The sequence below is a fragment of the Neofelis nebulosa genome, chromosome 3 (genome assembly GCF_028018385.1).
Source record: "Neofelis nebulosa isolate mNeoNeb1 chromosome 3, mNeoNeb1.pri, whole genome shotgun sequence".
In the NCBI taxonomy this organism is placed as follows: Eukaryota; Metazoa; Chordata; class Mammalia; order Carnivora; family Felidae; genus Neofelis; species Neofelis nebulosa.
Genome location: NC_080784.1, coordinates 88,148,648 through 88,171,430, shown reverse-complemented (window position 1 = coordinate 88,171,430; position 22,783 = coordinate 88,148,648). Strand labels below are relative to the sequence as shown.

The 22,783-nt window shown below is 35.3% G+C and overlaps 1 protein-coding gene across 2 annotated transcripts in view; it reads left to right on the top strand.

The window, feature by feature from the left end:
* Positions 1 to 22,783, top strand: part of NAA15 (N-alpha-acetyltransferase 15, NatA auxiliary subunit) — an 85,616-nt gene that overhangs the window by 45,146 nt on the left and 17,687 nt on the right. For both annotated transcript variants that reach the window (XM_058721332.1, XM_058721331.1), the window contains exons 7-15: positions 2,399 to 2,518; positions 4,122 to 4,217; positions 4,364 to 4,470; positions 6,301 to 6,373; positions 9,376 to 9,545; positions 10,771 to 10,923; positions 11,489 to 11,617; positions 12,706 to 12,919; positions 22,473 to 22,666. In XM_058721332.1, coding sequence (XP_058577315.1) covers positions 2,399 to 2,518; positions 4,122 to 4,217; positions 4,364 to 4,470; positions 6,301 to 6,373; positions 9,376 to 9,545; positions 10,771 to 10,923; positions 11,489 to 11,617; positions 12,706 to 12,919; positions 22,473 to 22,666 — 1,256 coding nt within the window. The remainder of the gene's footprint in view (positions 1 to 2,398; positions 2,519 to 4,121; positions 4,218 to 4,363; positions 4,471 to 6,300; positions 6,374 to 9,375; positions 9,546 to 10,770; positions 10,924 to 11,488; positions 11,618 to 12,705; positions 12,920 to 22,472; positions 22,667 to 22,783) is intronic.

Sequence of the window (22,783 nt, the reverse complement as noted above, 5' to 3'; positions counted from 1 at the left end):
TTTCATTTGAGTTGATCATCCCTTAGCCATCTATTAGTTATAAAAAGAGGGGATTTCTGATTTTTGGAAAGATCACAAAATTGGAAAAAACTAGTTTGGGTTCCTTTGTTGGCTTCTAACTAGCTATATGACCAAGTAAGTGCAAGGCTTGGCCTTTTGTTTCATCATTGAAATACAGGATAGTTTTCAAAATACTCTTAAGTACATTATTTAATTTTGATCCTTTTGATAACTGTATTAGCGAGAAAGAATGACTGACAGATCAAGTTAGATGAGGACTCGGAATTGATCAATGGATTTTAGGAATTTGGAAGTCATTGGTGATCTTAACAAAAGCACTCTCTGAACATTTGGAAGGAGAGTGGTAAAACCCCACACAAATTAAGTAGAATTAAATGACATTGGAAGTCAAGAAATTAAAGACAGCATGCATTGATGACTCATAAAAGGAGTTTTGTTGGGTGGTGCTAGATGAAATGGAATACAGGATCAAAGGAAGTGTTTGTTTGTTTGTTTTAATAGCATGTGCTTGTGCTCACTGGAGAATAATCCAGTAGAGGCAGAATATTTGATACAGCAGAGAGGAGCGATCTAGTGGGTAAACTGAAGGATTAGCTTTAGATAACAACATGAATAGTTCACAGTATCAAGAAAAGACAGAGTATGTAGGGAAGTAGGTATACAGATATAGTGGACATTTGGGAGTTCTCCTAATTGTTTCCATTTTCCTAAGTGAAATAGGAAACAGCCATTATTTCATTCCAGGAAAGTCTGTATTGAACACTTACAGTGAGTCAAATGTTGGGGACAGGGTATATAAAAAGAATAGAAAGGAACCGAGAGTAGAACATTAATTTTTGGAAATTCCAGTAACAAAAACATTGTGTTAGTGGTCTGGATAATTTGGGAACTTCCTGCATTGGATGAGTGGGCATAGTTATGCAGAAAGTCTCCTTGTTAATTCTTACACCACCAGTTCCTGTGCAAAGAAAAAGTGGGAGAAAATTAAGGAAAGGAAAGGTTGGATGGGTATTGTGTAGGGAAGAAAAGTTGCAGGATTTTTTTTTTTTTGTTCTTAGTGAAGTAGGTTTTTGGTTAGTGTAGAGCAGTTGTCAACCTTGGCACTGTAGCGAGACCGACATCCTGTATGTTGCAGAAAGTTTAGCAGCATCCCTAGCTTCTACTTACCAGAATACCAGTAGCACCACTTATTGTGGTAACCAAAAAATATCTACAGATATTACCAAACGTCTTCTGGGTGGCAGAAGTGCCCTTGGCTGAGAGCCACTGATACAGATGTAAAGAATATGGGCTCTTTTAGCCAAATTACTTGGATTCAAATCCTGATTCCAACAATTAACTATCTGAAAGACCATAAGCAAATTTACTTCTTTCTGCTTTAAAATAGTGAAAATAATACTAACCTATTTCATAGAGTTTTGAGAATTGTATTATCCAATTCATGTGAAACATTTAAGTCACTGGCACACAGTGAACACTGAGTAAGTGTTCATTTTTATTGTCTGATGAGAGCAGAGAATGCAAGGGTGAAGTTGTGATTTGAAAATAATAACCTTTGGTGGATGGAAGCCCATTAATGATAAGAATTTCAGGGTTCATAGATTTCTAGTGAAACCAGTGCTGTGTCCCTTCATCTAATGACCTGCTTCCTTTTGTGAGAAGGTGTGCAGCAAACAAACATTTGGGATGATCCAGGACTTAATTGGTAAATAAGGGAGCCTTAGTTTTGAGACTGATTTTGATACTTGGGGCTGCTAGTGTCATTTAGGGATGAGATTGCTATGCAGCCCAGAGAAAACAAGCAATGAGTCTATGAGTCATTGAAAGGTCTAAAGAAAAAGGAATGGCTTTTCTTTAAGATTGAAGGCTAGGATTAGTGAGGCAAGACTAAACCCGACAAGACCGTTCAGCTTAGAGCAGGATAGGTACCCTGTCTGGTAGTTGGAGGAGATGAAAAAAAAGCGGGTTTTGAATGTGGCCATGACTGGGCTGATAGAGCAGAATCCTTTTATAATTGATTAGGGGGCATAAGGTTAGAGTTTTGGATTGAACTAATGAGTTCAGATGTTGAAATTGTATAATGTCAGGAATAATTAAGTAGTAGATGGTGTCTTGGTGATTGTGTTCAGTGAATTTGGGGAAGTAGCTTGGAGTTAGACGAATACCTGAATAAATTGAGGATGTGGACAGGATGGCATTTCTAAATATGAACTTCAGAAAAAGAGACAAAATAACATGGTAGTCTTGTTGAAGGAAATTGGAAACTTAGGACACCAAATCCATTTCCCAGCATTGAGGAGGTTTTAAGAGAAAGTTTAAGGGAAGATTAAAGTTATAATCCGAAGACATTTAGTTGATTTAATTTGTTTTTCATCAGGGGAACTTCTGTTGCAGTTAGGTCGTTTGGAAGATGCAGCCGATGTTTATAGAGGATTACAGGAGAGAAATCCTGAAAACTGGGCCTATTACAAGGGCCTGGAAAAGGCACTCAAACCAGGTACTATTGTTCAAAAAAACTTCCTTTTCTTTTTCTTAAAAAAAAATTTTTTTTTGTGACGTTTATTTATTTTTGAGGGAGAGAGAGCACAAGCAGGGAAAGAGCAGAGAGAGAGAGGGAGACAGAGAATCCGAAGCAGCCTCCACACTGTTGGCACAAAGCTCAACATGGGACTGGAACCCATGAAACGTGAGATCATGACCTGAGCCAAAGTCACTCAACCGACTGAGCCACTCAGGCGCCCCTAAAACTTCCTTTTTGTTTTAATTGCTTCCTTTGTTGATAAATATTAACTCATTGAAAAGCATAACTAGAAAAATAGTGGTTACGAATTGATTCAGAATTTAAATACAAAATTACAGTTGCAGACTTTGACTTAATATGGCAGACTGAGCATTTTCTGAAACCTCTCTTCTACAGATTTATAGAAGTAGTTGAGAAAAATTCAGAAACAACTTAAAAATTCACACATGGCATGGCAGCATCAAGAAATTGAAAGGGAAATTTCTACTGACAGAAACATCTCCTTACTTAGAGATGTCACCCTAAAGGGAAGAAGAAGCATGCATAACTTCTGTGGTCACAGCACCATGGCCTCCCAAGGGCACATGAATGTAGCCATGCTGAAAGAGCGGCACTGTTTCCTGTGTGGGAAGAGGGACTAAATTTCCATCATTAAAAATGAACTTGGATCCAGAGACTCTCCCCACAACACCCCCATCAGCCTCTCCCGAATGGGACCCACTTGTGACGATAAGCCTAGAAACATGTCCTCTACAAATGGGGTCTTTAGCCAAGATAATCTGATTTGAGGCCGTTTCCCTTAAGACCGGTAGTGAGTCATTACTGATACATTGATACATGCAAGGAACCTTATAACAAAGAATATTGTACTACTCTGGAAAACCATCACAGGAATGGTTATCATTCGTGCCAGCACAAGGTAGTAATGGAAGAATCTAAGATGAAAAGAGGGAATTGACATAAAAAATCTTAGTAGATTGAATGGAAGAGAGGCCACAGCTGAGGAGAAATTAGTGAACTGGAAGATTTGAACAGAGGAGAGCTCTCGGAGTGAAAGAAATATAGAGGGGCTCCTGGCTGACTGTCAGTGGAGCATCTGACTCTTCATCTCAGGGTTGTGAGTTCAAGCCCTGCTTTGGGCATGGAGCCTACTTTAAAAAAGAAAGAAAAATCTTAAAAAAAAAAAGAAATATGGAGAAATGGAAGATTAGGGGCTAGATCCCAAAATTCCAAAATAAAGGAGAACCTGAAGAGAATAGTGGAGAAGCCATGGAAACACAATAATCAAGCCTTTCTCAGAACTAAAGTAAAGAAGTCCTCAGATTTTGAAAGGTACCTAAAGCAGAACAGGATAAAGAAAACTATATTTTAGATGATTATAGGGATTTAAAATATGAAAATAATAGAAATAGTCTAAAATTATTTTCGGTATATTTAGGTGGTTAGATTATAAATAATTTTCTTTTCACCTTCAAATTTTCTGCTCAGTAAGAATTTATACTTTGAGAAATTTATAATTTACTAGAAAAAATATAACCAGTTAAAATCTTCTATAAAAATAATTTTTTTTAATTTGCAGCTAATATGTTAGAACGACTAAAAATTTATGAGGAGGCCTGGACTAAATACCCCAGGGGACTGGTGCCAAGAAGACTGCCATTAAACTTTTTATCTGGTGAGAATAATTGCAAAGGAATGAAAATGATGTTAGGAATTACAATTTCTTTGGTTTTAGATACATGAGTATGCATATTAAAATTAAAGTATGCATTTTAGAGTTGTCTGGGTAAATGCAAGTCAACAGAATATTTTTCTTTCAAGGTGAGAAGTTTAAAGAATGTTTGGATAAATTTCTAAGGATGAATTTCAGCAAGGGTTGTCCACCAGTCTTCAATACTTTGAGGTCATTATACAAAGATAAAGAGAAGGTAAAGCAAAATACCATTTTCTTTTCACTATCATTTCTTTGCTCAGTATTTGGAATAGTTGATTCTTGATTATCTGTGGACAATAGTCCACATTTTGTTAATCTGGTGTCTGTTTTCCTATCCAGTTTAAATGCTCCTGTGCCTCTTTTCATCCTTTCTTAGTCAAGTGACTTACTGTTTGCTTATTTTGACTTTTATTTCTGCTATATACTTTGAGTCAGCATAAGTATGAAAAGTTGGTAAGGTAGTGATTTCTTCAGTATTTTCTGTAATCCCTCTTCATGGTAAAAGTCAGAAATGGTTTTTTAAACTAAGGTTTAGCTTCGTAGTCTTTCTCCTTTTTTATTTGGTAGAAAAATCTGTCAGGAGAGTTTGCCGTCCCAGTAAGTTAACTTACTCTTTTAGCTATGTATAATAATATTCAAATTGCTTGTTAAGAGGATGTTTTAATCTTAATTTAGATTATATTGCTTGCAAGTACAGTGGCATCAAGACATGTTGGTTGGATAAAAAGAAATCAGTTACAGTTGAAGAATCAGAAAGATGGGACAAATTAAACATGATAAACACGTTAATTTTTTTTTTTTAAACACTTTAATCTTAAAGCATGGAAGGTGCCCGTATTTTCCAGTCTTTTATTGAGAGGCCCAAGGTATGGGCTTTTTTGATGACTTTTACTTTTTAAAAAAAGTTGCGTAAATCACATTAATAACATGTGGTCTGTTGTCTTCAGTTTCATTAGAGTGAAAACTTGATGCTTGTGAAGCAGTCTTAATTGTAGAAGCCTATATATTTTGATGGTTTTCCCCTTTATGGTTGTGTCATTTAAACCTTTTAAATTGGTTAAAAGTATCTAATTTATCCTTGAATCTTTCCATTCAGCTTGAAACAGTTTTTTCTTTTGTTCTCATTTCTTAAATTTACATAATACTGAATTAAATTCTATAATGATAATAATGCAACTGATTCAAACAGGTTTGGGAGAACAAAACTCTTAGCATATAGCTCACCTTGTGGGAGCAGAAGAACATAGGCACACCAGAATAACCTAGCTGTGACCATTCAGTCCTCAAAATTTTCTGAGGTAATGGAGAGAGCTGGTGTTAATCTGTTGAGTCGGTTAAATTGAGGTCACTTAGGACAGCCTCTGTAGTAACAGAAATCCATTATAGATGGCTTAAGTGAAGGAGGGAATGAATAAATTAAAAGTATTCACAGATCTGTTACAAAGCCAGGAGCAAGTGGTATAGTCATGACTCAGGAGAAACTAGACCTGGACAGCCACTCATTCTCCTGGATTTCAGAATCTCACCTATTGTTCCATGTTTCACTTTTATTGATACTTTCCCTTGGATTATAAAATTGAGAGTTGATGCTATCATAAACTTTTGGAATTTCTCTTTTCATGTAGTTTTTAATTCTTGATTCCTGAAGGGCAAATATTAATTTTGAGTGTTATTTATGTGAATTGAGATGAAAATGAACCAAGATAAGTCATCTACAATATTACCTCTTTTTGTCCAACCTTTTCTTGATTTCTAACTCAGCTTGATGCATTATTTTCTAGCAGGGAAAGGAGTTGCCATTAAGTTTTTAGAAAGTTACATCTTAACACCTTAAAAAAAAGAACACCTTCAAAAATGTATAGTTTACTTGCTTTTAAATTTTTATCCAAAAGTTAAGAGATTTGTAAAAGGGTGTGTACATAGGTGTGTGTGCATAATTTGGAATGTCGATTTAGCCCTTTAATAGTAAATAACATGTTTTGTACAGGAATAGTAACTGCACTTAGGTATTTTATTAAAGTGTGCTTGTGTGTTTGTACTCTAGGTGGCGATCATAGAAGAATTAGTAGTAGGTTATGAAACCTCTTTAAAAAGCTGCCGGTTATTTAACCCTAATGGTAAGTGCTCAGCTTTTATATTTTACAAACATCTTAAAAATTTTAAGGTATTGTGAAATTCTTAATCAGAAGGTCAGTATTCATAATTTAGACAGTAAGCTTAATATTTTAAACTTTTTCCTTTTTAAGATAGAGATGCATTAATTTGCACATTATGTGAAAATATTTGGTTAATTATCTTACTGAAAAAAATGTAAAATTTCAAACTTCTACAAAACTAGTCCTGGTCCTATAATGATCCTCCATCATTTATTAGCCACCCTGTTTCAATAACTTTTAACTCCTGGGAAAACATATTTCATCTATATTCTTAACCTTCTTCCCTCTCTGCATTCCCGTGTTATTCTGAAGCAAATCCCGAACATCACATCATTTTATGGATGAATATTTCAGCATTCTAATGATCATAACCATAATATCGTCACCACACTTGAACATTAATACTTTTTTAATACCAAAAAAGTCCATGCTTACATTTCTAGTTATGTTAGAAATTTTTTTTTTTCCTTTTTGGTTTTGGAGTTTGTTTGAATGAGGATCCATATGAAATCTATACTTCAAGTTTGATATTTTCTCAAGTTTTTCTACAGTCCATATTTTGCTGACTGAACTCCCATGGTGTTACTTAACATGTTATTCCTCTGTCCTCTAGATTTGTTGTAAATGGGTAGTTGGATATAGAGCTGTACTGTCTAGTATGATAGTTCTTGACTATTAAAATTTTTTTAATTCGGTAAAATTAAAAATTCAGTTCCTGAGTTGCAGTAGCCACATTTCAGGTGCTGCTCAGTACCATGTAAAACCAGTGCCTACTACCATATTGCCCAGGGAAAATACAGAACATTTCTATCATTGCAAAAGCTTCTAACAGACAGGCTTAACAAGATTCAGGTTTTTGGGGGATGTGTGTGTGTCATGTTTTTCTTTTATTTATTTTTTTTGGTTCGTTTTTTGTTTCCTTTTATTTAAGTTAAAAAAAATTTTTTTTTAATGTTTATTTTTGAGAGAGAGAGAGAGAGAGAGCACGAGCAGGGGAGGAGCAGAGAGAGAGGGAGACAGAATTGGAAACAGGCTCCAGGCTCTGAGCTGTCAGCACAGAACCCAACATGGGGCTCGAACTCACAAACCGTGAGATCATGACCTGAGCCGAAGCTGGATGTTCAACCGACTGAGCCACCCAGGCGCCCCAAGTTTCTTTTTTTTTTAAATGTTTATTTGAGAAAGAGCGTGCTCGTGAGAGAGTGGTGGGGGGTGCAGAGAGAGAGGAGGACAGAGGATTCAAAGCAGGCTCTCTGCTGACAGAGCAGAGAGCCCCAAGGGGGCTTGAACTCAGAAGCCATGAGCTCATGACCTGAGCCAAAGCCAGAGACTTAACTAACTGAGCCACCCAGGCACCCATTTCCTTTTAAATTTAAAGGGTGAACAAGATTATTTCATGGGTGGTGGAATGTTCTTCCATCAGGAAGTATTTAGTGTTTATTTTGTATGTTAGCAATTGTCGGGAATTACAAACTGGTGATATTCTATCATTCATTTTCTATTATCTTACAAGAGAAATTTCCCTTCATCTGTTACCTGTTTATCTAGTATTTGAGTTTATGTAGGAAAATCAAGATGAATTCTGCTTTTCCCCCCACCTCTCCTACTTTTTGTTATTGTTTCCCAGTTTTCAAAATAATGAATTCATTTAGTAGCATCCTTCAAAGATGCCAGTGCACATTTTAAAAGTATGATGAATTCATGGGTTTAAATATACTTGATGTTTTAAGTCATTGCAGTTTCAAATGGTTCCAGCCTTCACATACCATGGTAGTAGTTGATAGCTTTTTTGCAGTTTGGTGTGACAAGATATTCCAGTTCATCTGGCACACTGTCCATAGCAGACCTGGAATCAATAGTTTTTCCAAAGGAACCCTGGTTCTTACAGTGGGAAATCCCAGTATAGGACCTGGGATGCTTGTTGCTATTGGGTTGATTATTGTTTCTAGGTCTCAGATTAATTTTAATAATACTTTTTAAAAGGCGTTACCATGGTTTCATTGGTTAATCATCATGATGTTCCTTTGATTATCAGCATTTTCCTACATATTTTACAAATGTGGAAGAGGTTCAATGACATGCCCAAGAATATGCAGCACTTTAGTTGCAGATCTATCAGATCGGGAGTTGGTGAGTTCCACTCCTATTGTTTGTCCACTGAGCCATCCTGCTTTTACTAGGATAAAAATAAGCAGTCTGTTGCTTTCTTTGAAAGCAAGTAACAGTTCTTAGATTTTAGATATTGGTATGAAATAAAACATTTTTTAATGTGTGGGTTGTATATTTAACTTACACATTTTCTTGTGAGTATATAGAAGTTGAATTACGAACTAAAATGTAGAGTAAGCATTTTTTCTTACCTCATCTTTTGGGTATAGTTTTTATTCAACCTAAATTATGCATCGTTGCATATCAGCATAATATTAACATATATTGAAAATATCATAATCACCAAAACTCAACCACATCACAGGTATACTTATGTAGAGTTTAGTATATTAGCTAGAAATATTAAGCAGTCAGGCCCGTTTTTTTTTAGCCTCACATTAATGAAAAATTTCTTTTGATACCTTTTTCCCATCTCTCATAAATAACTTCCTAGTCCATACACATTCATAGTTCTAGCCCTGATTGTCTCCCCTGACTCCTTTTAGTTTCTTTTTTTAGGTAATTTTTTTTGTATCTTTATCTTGTTTATCTGCCATATTTATTATATAAAATTCTTACTAAATTCAAGGCATTGTGCTAGGGGCTGAAATCATACAGAATAGAAAGCATGGTCCCTTTGAAAGATCTTACAAATTTAAGGATAGTTTTATAGCTAGATACGTAAATAAATGGTTCAAGGTATTTTTCCTTATTAACAAAGATAAAGCCATTTGGAGGTGGGTACTCGCTTACTATACGTTAATGACTAATCTTGGTTTCTTTCCTCTCCCACCCACCTCCCCCGCTTTTTAAAGATGATGGAAAAGAGGAACCACCAACTACATTACTTTGGGTCCAGTACTACTTGGCACAACATTATGACAAAATTGGTCAGCCATCGATTGCTTTGGAATACATAAATACCGCTATTGAAAGTACACCTACATTGATAGAACTCTTTCTTGTGAAAGCTAAAATCTATAAGGTAAAAATCTCCCCCCCCCCTTTTTTTATAAGGTAATGTGTCTTAGAAAGAATTTTTTCTATAGTTTGTAAATTCTAAAAGATATAACAAAAATGATATATTTGATGGCTTGTAAAACCTGGAATGAATATAGTGCATTCCTCAGTCTGATTACTTTTAGATTTGTCATGGTCATGCTACTTTATTTATGTCTATATATACACATAGATACACATACATGTATATGGTTATTCAGATATGTGGTTATTCATATTATATATTTTCATGCATTCACACATACGCGTATCTAATTATTTTGTTGGTTTTAAGTTGTAAGAGTATAGATACTCAAACGTTATTAATTTGCTGTGAAATGTTTGTTTCTATTAACATTTGAGTATGATCATGATCAGTATCTGAAATGAAACTGAAAATTTTATAGTTTTACATGTCTTCTTAACTTCTTGGTCCTTCTTGAGAATCTCCGGTCCTATGTTTTAGCATCCTCTTAAAATAAAATTGGCTCTTCTCGTTCTTAATACAAATACAAATTAGTAATAAAATCTCTTAGGGAAGAGAATGTAAACTCACAATTTATTTACCAAAAAATAATGAAATTAAGTGATGTTTTAAAAGCACTTCTCAAAGCCAGGTTATTATCCTAATTAGTTTTGTGTCTTTGACAAATGGACTAGTTATGTGAATTAGAATGCATCTTGGAATGCCCAGTAATAGTCAGTGATGTGTCCATGTTTCTTTTAGGGTAGAAATTTGGCCACACCTTTGCCTATTTTTTCTTCTTTTTTTTTTTTTTTTCCTTTTACTTTTCAGTGTTGATGAATAATTTTTTTAAATAAGTATTCTTGTATGTTAACTGAATTTCTCTGATACTCAACCATGATGCCTTTTTTGACCTTTATATTGTTCTGACTTAAAGATTTTGACTATTATTTATTCTTAAGTTTAACCATTGTTGTTGAGTATTCATTATGTGCCAGGCACTGTTGTAAGCAATGAGGTATAACAGTAAACAATAAAGCAAGTTTTTACTAGCAGGGAGCCTATATTCTGTGTAGCCAGAAAAGTATCAAAATGTATGCATGTATATTGGTTAAGGTTCTAAGATCAGTCAGAAGAATACCTTTTTTTTTCACTTGTGTTTTAGTTACCTGTCAATAGGTAACTAATTACGTGCCTAGTAAAATTAGCATACTGATTGGTTTATTTTGCTTTTCTACCCTATAAGCATGCTGGAAATATTAGAGAAGCTGCAAGGTGGATGGATGAAGCCCAGGCCTTGGACACAGCAGACAGATTTATCAATTCGAAGTGTGCAAAGTACATGCTAAAAGCCAATCTGATAAAAGAGGCTGAAGAAATGTGCTCAAAGTTTACAAGGGTTTGTACAGCTACTGTTCTTATGAATAAACAGTCTATACTTGTATACCTTGCTTATTTTTCAAAATTTTTTTCTAATATTTTTAATATCAAAATAGGATTTTATTAAGTTCCCTTTGATACTAATACTGACATCAGTAATAGTATAAAACATTTTTCTTTTTAGGTGGTTGTGCAATGCTTTTTTGTTTTTTATTTATTTATTGTACAGTGTGTTTTTAAACTCTGATTTACATTGAGATGTGTTCAGATGAAATTTTTTAGGAGTGAAAGGAACTAATACTAGTTGAATACCTGCTGTGTACTAGTGTTCTGTATCTTATGTTACTCTCCAACCCCAGTTATGTAGATCTTTTGATTATTTACAAAGGTACATTTTTTTCCCAGTGATTAGAAATATAATTTCAATTTCTTATAATAACTGTTCCCTCATTCTGAAAATGGTTAATACAGAAAGTGATTTTGAAAGAATTAAAGTCAATAGACCATACTTTCCTTCTTAAATTCTATGGTGAAATAGTGTATTTGGTAAGACATGGTCTTGAATGCATGTAATTTTTATACAGGAAGGAACATCAGCAGTAGAGAATTTGAATGAAATGCAGTGCATGTGGTTCCAGACAGAATGTGCCCAGGCTTATAAGGCAATGAATAAATTTGGTGAAGCACTTAAGAAATGTCATGAGATTGAAAGAGTAAGTACCCTATATATGTGAGTTTCTTATTTTATTCTGTTATATGTTGAAGGTTTGGGGCAACTGTTTTTTCTTTTCTTCCTCTTTATAATTCACAGCTTGTGATTTCTAAATATCAGTGTTCACAGTTTTTCAATAAAAATGTTGCTGACTATGTTATGAGCAGACTTCCCCATTGTCTACTCTGCCTGCAAGAATTCATGTAAAAAATTTGGAGAGTTTGCATCTTGTTATGTTCTTATTGATTTTTGAATGTTTCTTTCAAATTGCTGCTGTATCTTCAGTAATACACAGCTCATTAAGGTATCCTAGAAACTGGGGGTTGATTGGTGATGCAATACACTCTTGATACTCATAAGATACAAGTTTTGAAGTCTTTTTACGGTATTTCTGTAGCCTATGTCATTCCTCATTTTTTGGATAAATTCATTGTTTTCTTAGTCCTCTTCACTTCTGATTCATTTGTATCACTAGTGGTTGGCTTTCCTTTTTTGTGTTTTTCACAGATAAAGATAATTTGTATAATTTCATGCTTTTTCTCTTATCAAGTCGAGAACCGCAGAACTTAGTTGAAATGAGCTAGGTTGTGGTTGCTCGACTTCACTAATTGGTTTCTCTCTCGCATACCAACATAACATTGCGTAGGACTCAGATTTGTATTTTCAGAAAAATTACCAAATACTATATACTATAGTCTTCGCAGGTCATTCTGAATATAAAAACTGAATGTTTAGTGTGTAAATCTGTTGCATCATTATGTATACTAATAATGTTTGATTTGTCATGCTAGCTTTATTTAAGTATGGTTAAAGAAGGAATAAGTATATATGTTTCAAATGATTGTGCTTCCTTTTCATTTAGTAAATAATTCATTGCCCGGTGTTTGCCATATACTGTGCTAGGGGATGGTCACTTGTATTTGCTTATTTGATATGGAAAGTATTTATACTGGATGATTGTAATATGTAATATTTTTTAATTTATTAATTTTTTCATGGATAGGAAACCAGTAAATCTAAAAGTTTGATTTCTATAGCTTTTTTTGACATTGTTATACTTCAGTATAATAAGAAAGATGATTTTGTTAGCATTTTATAGAAATCACTGACGACCAGTTTGACTTTCATACTTACTGTATGAGGAAGATTACCCTTAGATCATATGTGGACTTATTAAAACTAGAAGATGTACTTCGACAGCATCCATTTTACTTCAAAGCAGCAAGAATTGCTATAGAGATCTATTTGAAGCTTCATGACAACCCCCTAACAGATGAGAATAAAGAACATGAAGCTGATACAGGTATAATATTCAAAGATTTCTTATTGTTTGCTGTGATATGTGTGTGTATATTTATATTTTTGTGTAGTTTAGATTTTTCTTGAGCTTTTTATTAAGCACCTGTGGGAAGATGTTATACATGCTTAGAAAATGATGGACGTTTGTGAATTTCTCTATGCAACGAAAGAAAAATACTGTTTATACTTTGAAAAGCAAGAATTTAATTTGTAACTGGTCATTAGCTTTTAAGAAGTTGAATCTCATGAGTTTAACATTTAATAACTGGTTTACCCAGTACTGTAAATTGCTAACTATGATACTATAAATTGCTAACTGTATCATTAGTGTTGCCTGTCAGTGTATCTAGTTCTTCTTCTTTTTAATAGTTATTTATAATTAACCTACTGAGAGGCAAATATTGCTTGAACATTAAAAGCCAGCTTGGATGGGGCACCTAGGTGGTTCAGTCAGTTAAGCATCCCTTGATTACTGCTTGGGTCATGATCTCATGGTCATAGGATAGAGCCCTGCATTGGGCTCTGTGCGGGCTTGGAGCCTGCTTAAGATTCTCTCTTCCTTTCTGCCCCTTCCCCGCTCGTGCACTTGTGAGTGCATGTGCATGCTTGCTTGCTGTCTCTCAAAAAAAAAAAAAAAAAAAAATTTATTAAAAGCCAGCTTGGAATTAAACTAGTAAAATTGCCTAGTGATTTATCATTTGGACAGTTTTTAAAGTGCTGTTTTTCTGCCATGATGTCAGATGTATAGTATTCCTTAGATAATTATTTGGGGAAGAATTTCAATGAAAATGAAAGAGGCATGTAGAAGGATATAAATTAATTGTACATCCAGATATTTTGTGACTTAATTTGTGGCAAAAATGTTACAGGAGATGGGGTGTAAGAAGTGTGTCAGGATGTTATTATTCAGTCCTGAGTTTATTCTTCTGAAGTTATGGTTGGTTGTTTTCTGTATCCTTCTTCCTGCTAAGGAGAATCATTTTGTTAATTTGTTGTTAAATTTTACTTCCTATTGCCTAGGAACCCTTAAGAACTTTCTAAAATCACACATTGAAACCCTCGTACAGATTTCACTTGACTCTCTCTACTTGTTGCTTCAACTAGAAAATGCCAGTAAGAATCTATGGAACAGTTTACTGTTGAATCTGAGAGTTATTGTCCTCTGACTTCTTTTGTTCACTGACTTCTTTCTGTTCACTCCTCCTGCCTTTCTCTTCAAATTATACAAATAATATACAATTAACTCTTAATTATACAAAGTTAAAACAGTTCAGAAATGTACTAACAAATACGAAAATTTCCTTTCACTGTTCTCTTACCTGTAGGTCATCTTCTTTTAAAGATTATCCGTATAAAGCATTCCGTTTCCTTTGTGCACAATTACATTTATGTGTATGTAAACTCTACACACATGTTTCAGAGCAGTTCTTTGAGATTGTTTGGTTTTCATTTGTTTTACTTTTTTTAGCTTCATAAATGAGTCATATTATCCCTGGTATTCTGCAACTTAGACTTTTTATTTTTCATAGTGTTGCTCCACGTCTGGGCATAAACTTACTACAATTATCAGTCATTTAAGGGCTATGTGGGAACCTTTGTGTGTTTTTCCCCCCACTGTTACAGTGCTATAGTAAATCCTTGTACATCATTTTGCACATGTTTATTTAGCATGGATTGTTAGAAGTGGAAATTACTCGGTTAAAGAGTATGAAAATTTAAACTAGTGTCAGATTGCCTTTCTTAAGAGGTTCGTCAGTTTTTATTGCCACACTGTATTGTGAGATTATCTTTTATTTTATTGCTAACACAGAAAATTATCCATTCTTTACATTTTTGTTATTTTTGGGAAAATACCTGCTTTATAATTCCTAAATTTTTAAGAGGGGAACAGCTGTCTATGTTTTCATGTGGCCTTTGGGTTTCTTGTATGAATTGCCTGTTCATATCTTTTTCCCTTTTTTTAAATTTATTTTTTAATTTACATCCAAGTTAGTTAGCATATAGTGCAATTTCAGTGATTGATCCCCTATGTATAACACCCAGTGCTCATCACAAGTGTCTTCCTTAATGCCCTTTACCCATTTAGCCGCGCCCCCCCCCCCGCCACACAATCCCTCCAGTAACACTCTGTTCTCTATATTTAAGAGTCTCTTACGTTTTGTCCCCCTCCCTGTTTTTATATCTTAAAATCCTCATATGAGTGAAGTCATATGGTACATGTCTTTCTCTAATTTTGCTTAGCATAATACCCTCTAGTTCCATCCACGTAGTTGCAAATGGCAAGGTTTCATTCTTTTTGATTACTGAGTAATACTCCATTGTGTGTGTGTGTGTGTGTGTGTGTGTGTGTGTGTGTGTGTGTGTGTGTACACCACATTTTCTTTATCCATTCATCCGTCGATGGACATTTGGGCTCTTTCCATACTTTGGCTGTTGTTGATAGTCCTGCTATAAACATGGGGGTGCATGTGTCTCTTCGAAACAGCACAGCTGTATCCCATGGGTAAATGCCTAGTAGTGCAATAGCTGGGTCGTAGGGTAGTTCTATTTTTTAGTTTTTTGAGGAACCTCCATACTATTTTCCAGAGTGGCTGCACCAGTTTGCATTCCTACCAACAGCCTAAAGAGATTCTCTTTCTCTGCATCCTTGCCAACATCTGTTGTTGCCTGAGTTGTTAATTTTAGCTATTCTGACTGGTGTGAGGTGGTATCTCATTGTGGTTTTGATGTGTATTTCCCTGATGATGAGTGATGTTGAGCATTTTTTCATGTGTCTGTTGGTCATCTGAATGTTTTCTTTGGAGAAGTGTCTATACATGTCTTTTGCCCATTTCTTCATTGGATTATTTGGTTTTTGGATTATCTTTTCCCATTTTAGTTTTCAACTTCTTGGCTTATAGAAGTTTTCTACATAGTCAGGACTTTAATTCTTATTTATATATTGCAGAAATTTTCTTCCTGTTTTATTTAGGTCTTTATGGTGGGTATCTTTTATTATGTAAAAGTGTTAGTTTTTATGAGATAAGATTTCTTTAATCTTTTGTGACTTCTAGGTCTTTCATAAAAAGGCTTTTCTACTTCAGAATTTAAAATATATTCATAAATATCTTCTGTGTTTCCTTATAACAATTGTTCTGTTCTGTTCTGTTTACAATTTGTTAATCACCTGGAGTTAATTTTTATATACTGTTGTGAGGTAGAAGGTAGCTTATTACCTGCAAGTAGACTGCTGATTCCTCAACAATATTTATTGATAAGTTGTCATATTCTCTGCTTATTTAAAATGCCATCTTTAGGTGACCCTGGCTGCTCAGTTTGTGGAGCATACAACTCTTGATCTTGGGGTTATGAGTTCGAGCCCCACGTTGGGTGTGGAGATTACTTAAAAATAAAATCTTTGAAACTAAATAAAGTGGCGCATGGGTGGCTCAGTGAGTTCAGCGTCTGGCTCTTGATTTCAACTCAGGTCATGATATCAGAGTCATGGGATCGAGGCCCACCTGCGATGTCTCTGTGCTGAGCATGGAGCCTGCTTAAGATATTCTCTCTGTCTCTCTCTCTCTCTGTCTCCCAACCTCTCCTTCAAATAAATAAATAAACAAATAAACAAAATATTAAACTGTGATGTAGTGAATTGTGGATATGGTGTCTGGTTCTAACACAGCATCAAAACTTACTATACAGACGTTAAGATTGTGATATTGACATCAGTATTCAGTTTTCTGTTCTTATCTGTCTCTTAATCTAATACTATGTCTTTAGAATTTTCTTGCCTTTACATGCAAATTTTTGCTTATATGTGAACTGTGATTAGCTTGATGCCAGAAAGTTTCTTTTGGAATTTTTAATTTGAATCGCATTTAAGATATAGATTACTGTTTGGGGTGGGGATATCTTAAACAATTATTATTAAGTCTTTGCATACTAGAATGCATTGTATCTTCTATTTAATTGTCCGATAACTTTGGTGAATTTGTTACTAGCATTATCTCTCCATGTCTTTTTTTCCATTACAGTATTCTGAAAATTTTTTTAATGTTTATTTATTTTTGAGAGTACAAGCAGGGTAGGGGCAGAGAAAGGGGGAGAGAGGATCTGAAACGGGTTGCACACTGAGAACAGTGAGCCCAATGTGGGGCTCGAAGTCATGAACCACAAGATCATGACTTGAGCCGAAGTTGGAAGCTCAACCAACTGAGCCACCCAGGCACCCCATCTGTTAACAGTATTCTAAATGAATATTATAATTTTTGTCAAGTTGGTATCCTTATTGAACTCTGATATTAGGTTTAGTTGTTTTTTCAGTTGATTTTTAAAAAATTTTCTATGTAAGCTATTATGTTAATCTGTAAACATTAGTTTGGTTTCTTTCAGAATTTATTCCTCTCTTTTCCATGCTTTACTGCACTGGTGAGGGTGGCAGAAACTGCTAACAGAAACAGTAGTGTGCTTGCTGCCTTCTTTATCTTTAGACATAATGTTTCTCATGGTCCATCCACCATAAAGCTTGCTATTTGTAACAAATATGTGGTAGTTACCCTTTATTTGGTTGAGAAGTTATTTTTCACTTTTTATGTTTTATCTTTTAGTAAACCTACAGTCTTTATGTGGCCAGATTTATTTTGCTTTCTTGTGTGAATGTTGATTTGGCTGGATACTCTAGGTTCAGATGTTATTTGCTATGCATTCATGTGTATGTGTGCACACACATACGTGCACACAATTTTTTAAATAGTTTTTTTTTTTTAATGTTTATTTTTGAGAGAGAGAGGCAGTGGGACAGAGAGCAGGGGAGGGGCAAAGAGAAAGGGAAACATAGAATCTGAAGCTGGCTCCAGGCTCCGAGCTATCAGCACAGAGCCCGACATGGGGCTCGAACTCACAGACCATGAGATCATAACCTGAGCCAAAGTCGGATGCTTAACTCACTGAGCCACCGAGGTGCCCCTACACACAGTTTTATTTAAGAGATAGTGCAATATTCTAGCATAGGAGAATTCTTCTCTGGTTTCTCTTGAGCTGAAATTCTGAGCCTCTATTATGTTAACATAAGTCATAGGTAATTCTTGTAAAATTTAGACAATGCTTATCCAGATAAGTTAGTGCTACATTAAGTGAAATAGGATTTGAATTAATTTCTATATTAATTTCTTATGTAGTTATTCCTTTCCTATTTTTGTATGGCAACTCTATTATTATTAACTACATGGGTCCTTTCAAGGCAGTGGCAGATAATATAGAATAAGGTCACAAACTAGCCAGTGGGCAGATCCGTACTGCAGTTTGATTTGATAAATGAAGTTTTATTGGGACACAGCTGAGCCTATTCATTTATATATTATCTATGGCTAATTTTGTGCCACAAGAGCTGAGTTTAGTTGCACCAGAGATCTGAAAGTATTTAGTATCTGGCTCATTATAGAAAATGATTGCTGACCCCCAGTATAGCATAATGGAAAGAAACAGCCCAGAATTTGGAATGAGAGTGAAGTGGATTTAAATCCTTGCTGTGCCTTTTATTATTACTTGAGTTATTGTTTTTCCTCTGAAACCTCAGTTTTCTCATACATAAAATAATATGCTCTAATCCATGAGATTATTAAGGACATTAAATAAAATAATGTAGGGATGGTATCTAGTGTGTAGTCAGGATGCAAGTGGTAGCAATTACTGTACCAGTCATTAAAAGGTCAGCATTTTTGTGGCTGCTCATTTATAGTCTTTTGTTTCCAGAATGTAAGTTTTCATCCTTGTTTGAAATTTTCTTTTTCAGTAGTAAGGGCTTCTTTACTAGGGAAAAGAGAAACAAGTCTGTATTTGTTCTGATGGTGGTTATTGCCACATAATATTCCTAAATTTAGCAGCTTAAAATAATTATTTCTATAGTTTAGGAATTTAGTAGCCTCTAGGTGGGCCCAGCTTAGGGTCTCTTACAAAGTTGTAGTTGAGATGTTGGCTGGGGCTACAGTCATCCGAAAGCTTAACTAAGACTAGAAGATTCATTTCCTAGATGGCTCACTTGCATGGCTTTTGGCAGGTGGCCATAATATGTCAGTCTCTCTAGAGAGTTTCTTGAGTTCATCAAGCTAGCCGTGAGAGAGCAACGAAGAAGCCACAACATTTTTAATGTTCTGTTCTCTCGACACAACATTCCATTACTTCCTTCACATTCTAATTGGTAGCAGTGAATTACCGAGTATAAACTATATTTGAGTGGGAGAAGAATGAAACAATTTGTAGATATATTTTTAACTGCCATGTTCTACAATCAGGACACAAATTATTTATATTATTCTTAAATGCAAAATACACTTGCCCCTCCCAAGGCCTTCAAAAGTCTCATTCCATTACAGCATTGGCTCAGAGTCCAGAATGTTACATATAAATGAGGTGCAGGCGCTGATAAGGGTTCTTGAATATGGTTCTTCAGTATAGTTAGTATAGCTCTTCAAGCATAGTTCTTGATATGAAATCCTGTATCAACCACATATTCAGTATAAATTGATGGCAGAGGAATAGGGTACCCACTGTTGATATTCTTATTCAGAAAGGGGTGATGAGGGAGGAATGAGAGGTACACAAGAGTGACTGGTTAGTTCTCAAGTCCAGTTGGGTACAGGATTAGGAATGATGATTAGGAATGATTAGGAAATCACAATGTAGGAATACTTCTCTTATGGCTCTTGGTTCTATGTTCTGGGTTCTTGGTTCCACCTTCTGTATCATCTTTTCTTGTTCTTAAAAGATAGCATTTGCAGGATGCCTGGTTGGCTCAGTTGGAAAAGCTTGTGACTCTTGATCTTGGAGTCATGGGTTCAAGCCCCATGTTGGGTGTATAGATTACTTTTTAAAAATTAATTAATTGATAGTTAACATTTGTTTGCACCTTAGTAGTTTTCCAGTCTGCTTCCAAAATTTGGGAGGTCTTTTCATTTAACACTATCTCCATTCCTTTCAGTCCAGATTTGCTGTTTCTACCCATCTAATTCTCTTAAAACTTTTAGGGATCTTTTGTGAGTCTTATTAGAATCCACGTGCACAAATATCTTTCTACCTTGAGCACTGAGAGGACACCACCCTTAAGTTTCTTAGAAGCTCTGTTGTTTGAGAGGATCTGTGACTCATACCCTTAAAATTTTGGGGTGACTAGTAACTGAGGCACCATCTTTCTGAGTTCTAAACCTTAAAGGAATCTCCCTCCCTTCCTTGTCTTTAGTAGGCTCCATACCCAGCATGGAGCCCAACATAGGACCTGAACCAAGATCAATAGTCGGATGCTTAACCAGCTGAGCCACCTAGGCACCCCTGAGTCTTAAAAGATTTTAAAGCCAAACTCTACTTTCCCTGTTGACATGCTTTCTTGGCAGTTCTCTGAATTTGATCTTTGCTCAGCAGCCATTTCTGGAGAGGCTGAGAATTTTCAGAACCATTAAATCCTTGTTCCATTTGTTTCTTTTTCTTGCATTTTTATTACAAGCTGAAAGAGGAATCAGATGCCCCCTTAACTACCTTTTTTTTTTTTTTTTTTTGGTCTGGAAATACCCCTAACTAGATCACCTGGTTCATTTGATAGATTTTATAAATGTTACTTAACTTTCTGCCTCTACATGACTATAACATGTCTCTTCAAAATCAACTTGCAGCCTCTTCAAAATTGATTCTGTTAATAGTCTAGGTAGGGTTCTTTGAGCTTCCATTAATGCTTTTCTCCAAGTCTTTCCACCTTTTGCCACTCTCTGGAACCAAAACCAGTTCTACATTTTAGGTTTTTATTGCAGCAGCATCCCCCTTCCAGGTACCAAAATCTGCCTTGGTTATCTGTTGCTGCTATTGCTTACACATAGCTTTAAATAACAAACATTTATTATATCAGAGTTACTGTGGCTCAGGAATTCAGAAGTCACTTAGCTGTATGATTTTGAAAGATGTAGGGGTCTTTCAGGAGGTTGAAGTCAAGACAGCCAGGGCATCTGAGGGGTTCACTTGAGTTGGAGAATCTGCTTCCAAGATGGCTTCGTCTCATACCCAGAAGCCTTTTCTTGGCCACATGGGTCTTTCCATAAAGTTGTTTGGCTATCTTCACAACATGGCAGTTGGTTTCTTCTGAGTTGTCCAAGAGAAAGCAAGGAGCAGTCCACAGTGCTTTTATGTTCTGATCTTGGATGTCATATACTTTGATTTCTAGCACATTCCATGTGTTAGAAGTGAGTCAGTGAGTATAGCCTACAATTAAGGGAAGCGGGGAAATAGGTTCTGCCTTTTGAAGGAAAGAATTTATGGGCATATTTAAAAAAAAATTTTTTTTTTTAACATTTATTTATTTTTGAGACAGAGAGAGACAGAGCATGAACGGGGGAGGGTCAGAGAGAGGGAGACACAGAATCTGAAACAGGCTCCAGGCTCTGAGCTGTCAGCACAGAGCCCGATGCAGGACTCGAACTTATGGACCGCGAGCTCATGACCTGAGCCGAAGTCGGCCGCTTAACCGACTGAGCCACCCAGGCGCCCCAATTTATGGGCATATTTTAAAGTCACCACAGTGGTGGTATATTTTAGAATGACTTTTTTCATTTCTTGGTATCAACAAGTATTACCAAGTAAATACCAATTGTACATGTAGCATTCAGATTTACTGAAGACTAAATAGTATAGAGTTTTTACTTCATTATTACATATTTATCATTGATTTCCAGGCTGTCTTTTGAGACATCCATAGTTTATACTCAAGAGCTATTGTTAATTTTCAGTGTCAAATTATTAATTTATCTTATAGTTATTCATTGTTCCGTCAACAAATACTTGAGTGTTTTCTGTATATTCTGCTAGGCCCTGAGAATACAAAGATTATGAGGAAGACACAGTCTCTTCCACCAAGGAGTTCACAGTCTAAAAGAGAAACACCTGTATAAACAAAGTATTGTTACAAGCAAAATATATGTCATAGTGGCAGCACAGAATAGAGAATGAATAACTGACAAGGTTAGAGGGGCATAACTAAGAAAAAGCATAGTCCAAAGCCATAGAAATATGAACATTTCTAGAATTGCAACTAGTTTAATATTGTTGGATGAACTTATATACTTTTTTATGTTTTGCCATGGTTGCAGCACCAGGTCTCCACCTGTTTTCAAAAAAAATTTTTAAAGAGGTTACAGTATTCTCTACATGTGTGGAACTGTTAAAGGGCTAGATACACATAGGCATATGAACACATAACATTTAGTATTTTTTTAAAATTTTTAGTATTTATTTTTGAGAGAGAGAGAGAGAGAGAGAGACAGAGTGTGAGTGGGGGAGGGGCAAAGAGAGAGGGACTCAGAATCTGAAGCATGCTCCAGGCTCTGAGCTGTCAGCACAGAGCCTGATGCAGGGCTCGAACTCATGTTCCTTGAGATCATGACCTGAGCTGAAGTCAGAGGCTTAACCGACTGAGCCACCCAGGCCCGCCTAACATGTAATATTTTTTATGAGAGTTTTAGTGAGAATATTAAATTAGTGATTGATCATTACTAACCTGATTTATATGCTTTTAATTAATTAACACTTATTGCCTACAGCAAACATGTCTGACAAAGAGCTAAAGAAGCTACGTAATAAACAAAGAAGAGCTCAAAAGAAAGCCCAGATAGAAGAAGAGAAAAAAAATGCAGAAAAAGAAAAGCAGCAGAGAAATCAGAAAAAGAAAAAGGATGATGATGATGAAGAAATTGGAGGTCCCAAAGAAGAACTTATCCCTGAGAAACTGGCCAAGGTACTTAATAAAGAGTTTAGCACTATTTAGTGAAATTTCATGACAGCTATTACCATTTAATATGGTCTTATTCAACCAATTTGATTATTATTTGAGTGAAAAATTTTAATTTCTAGT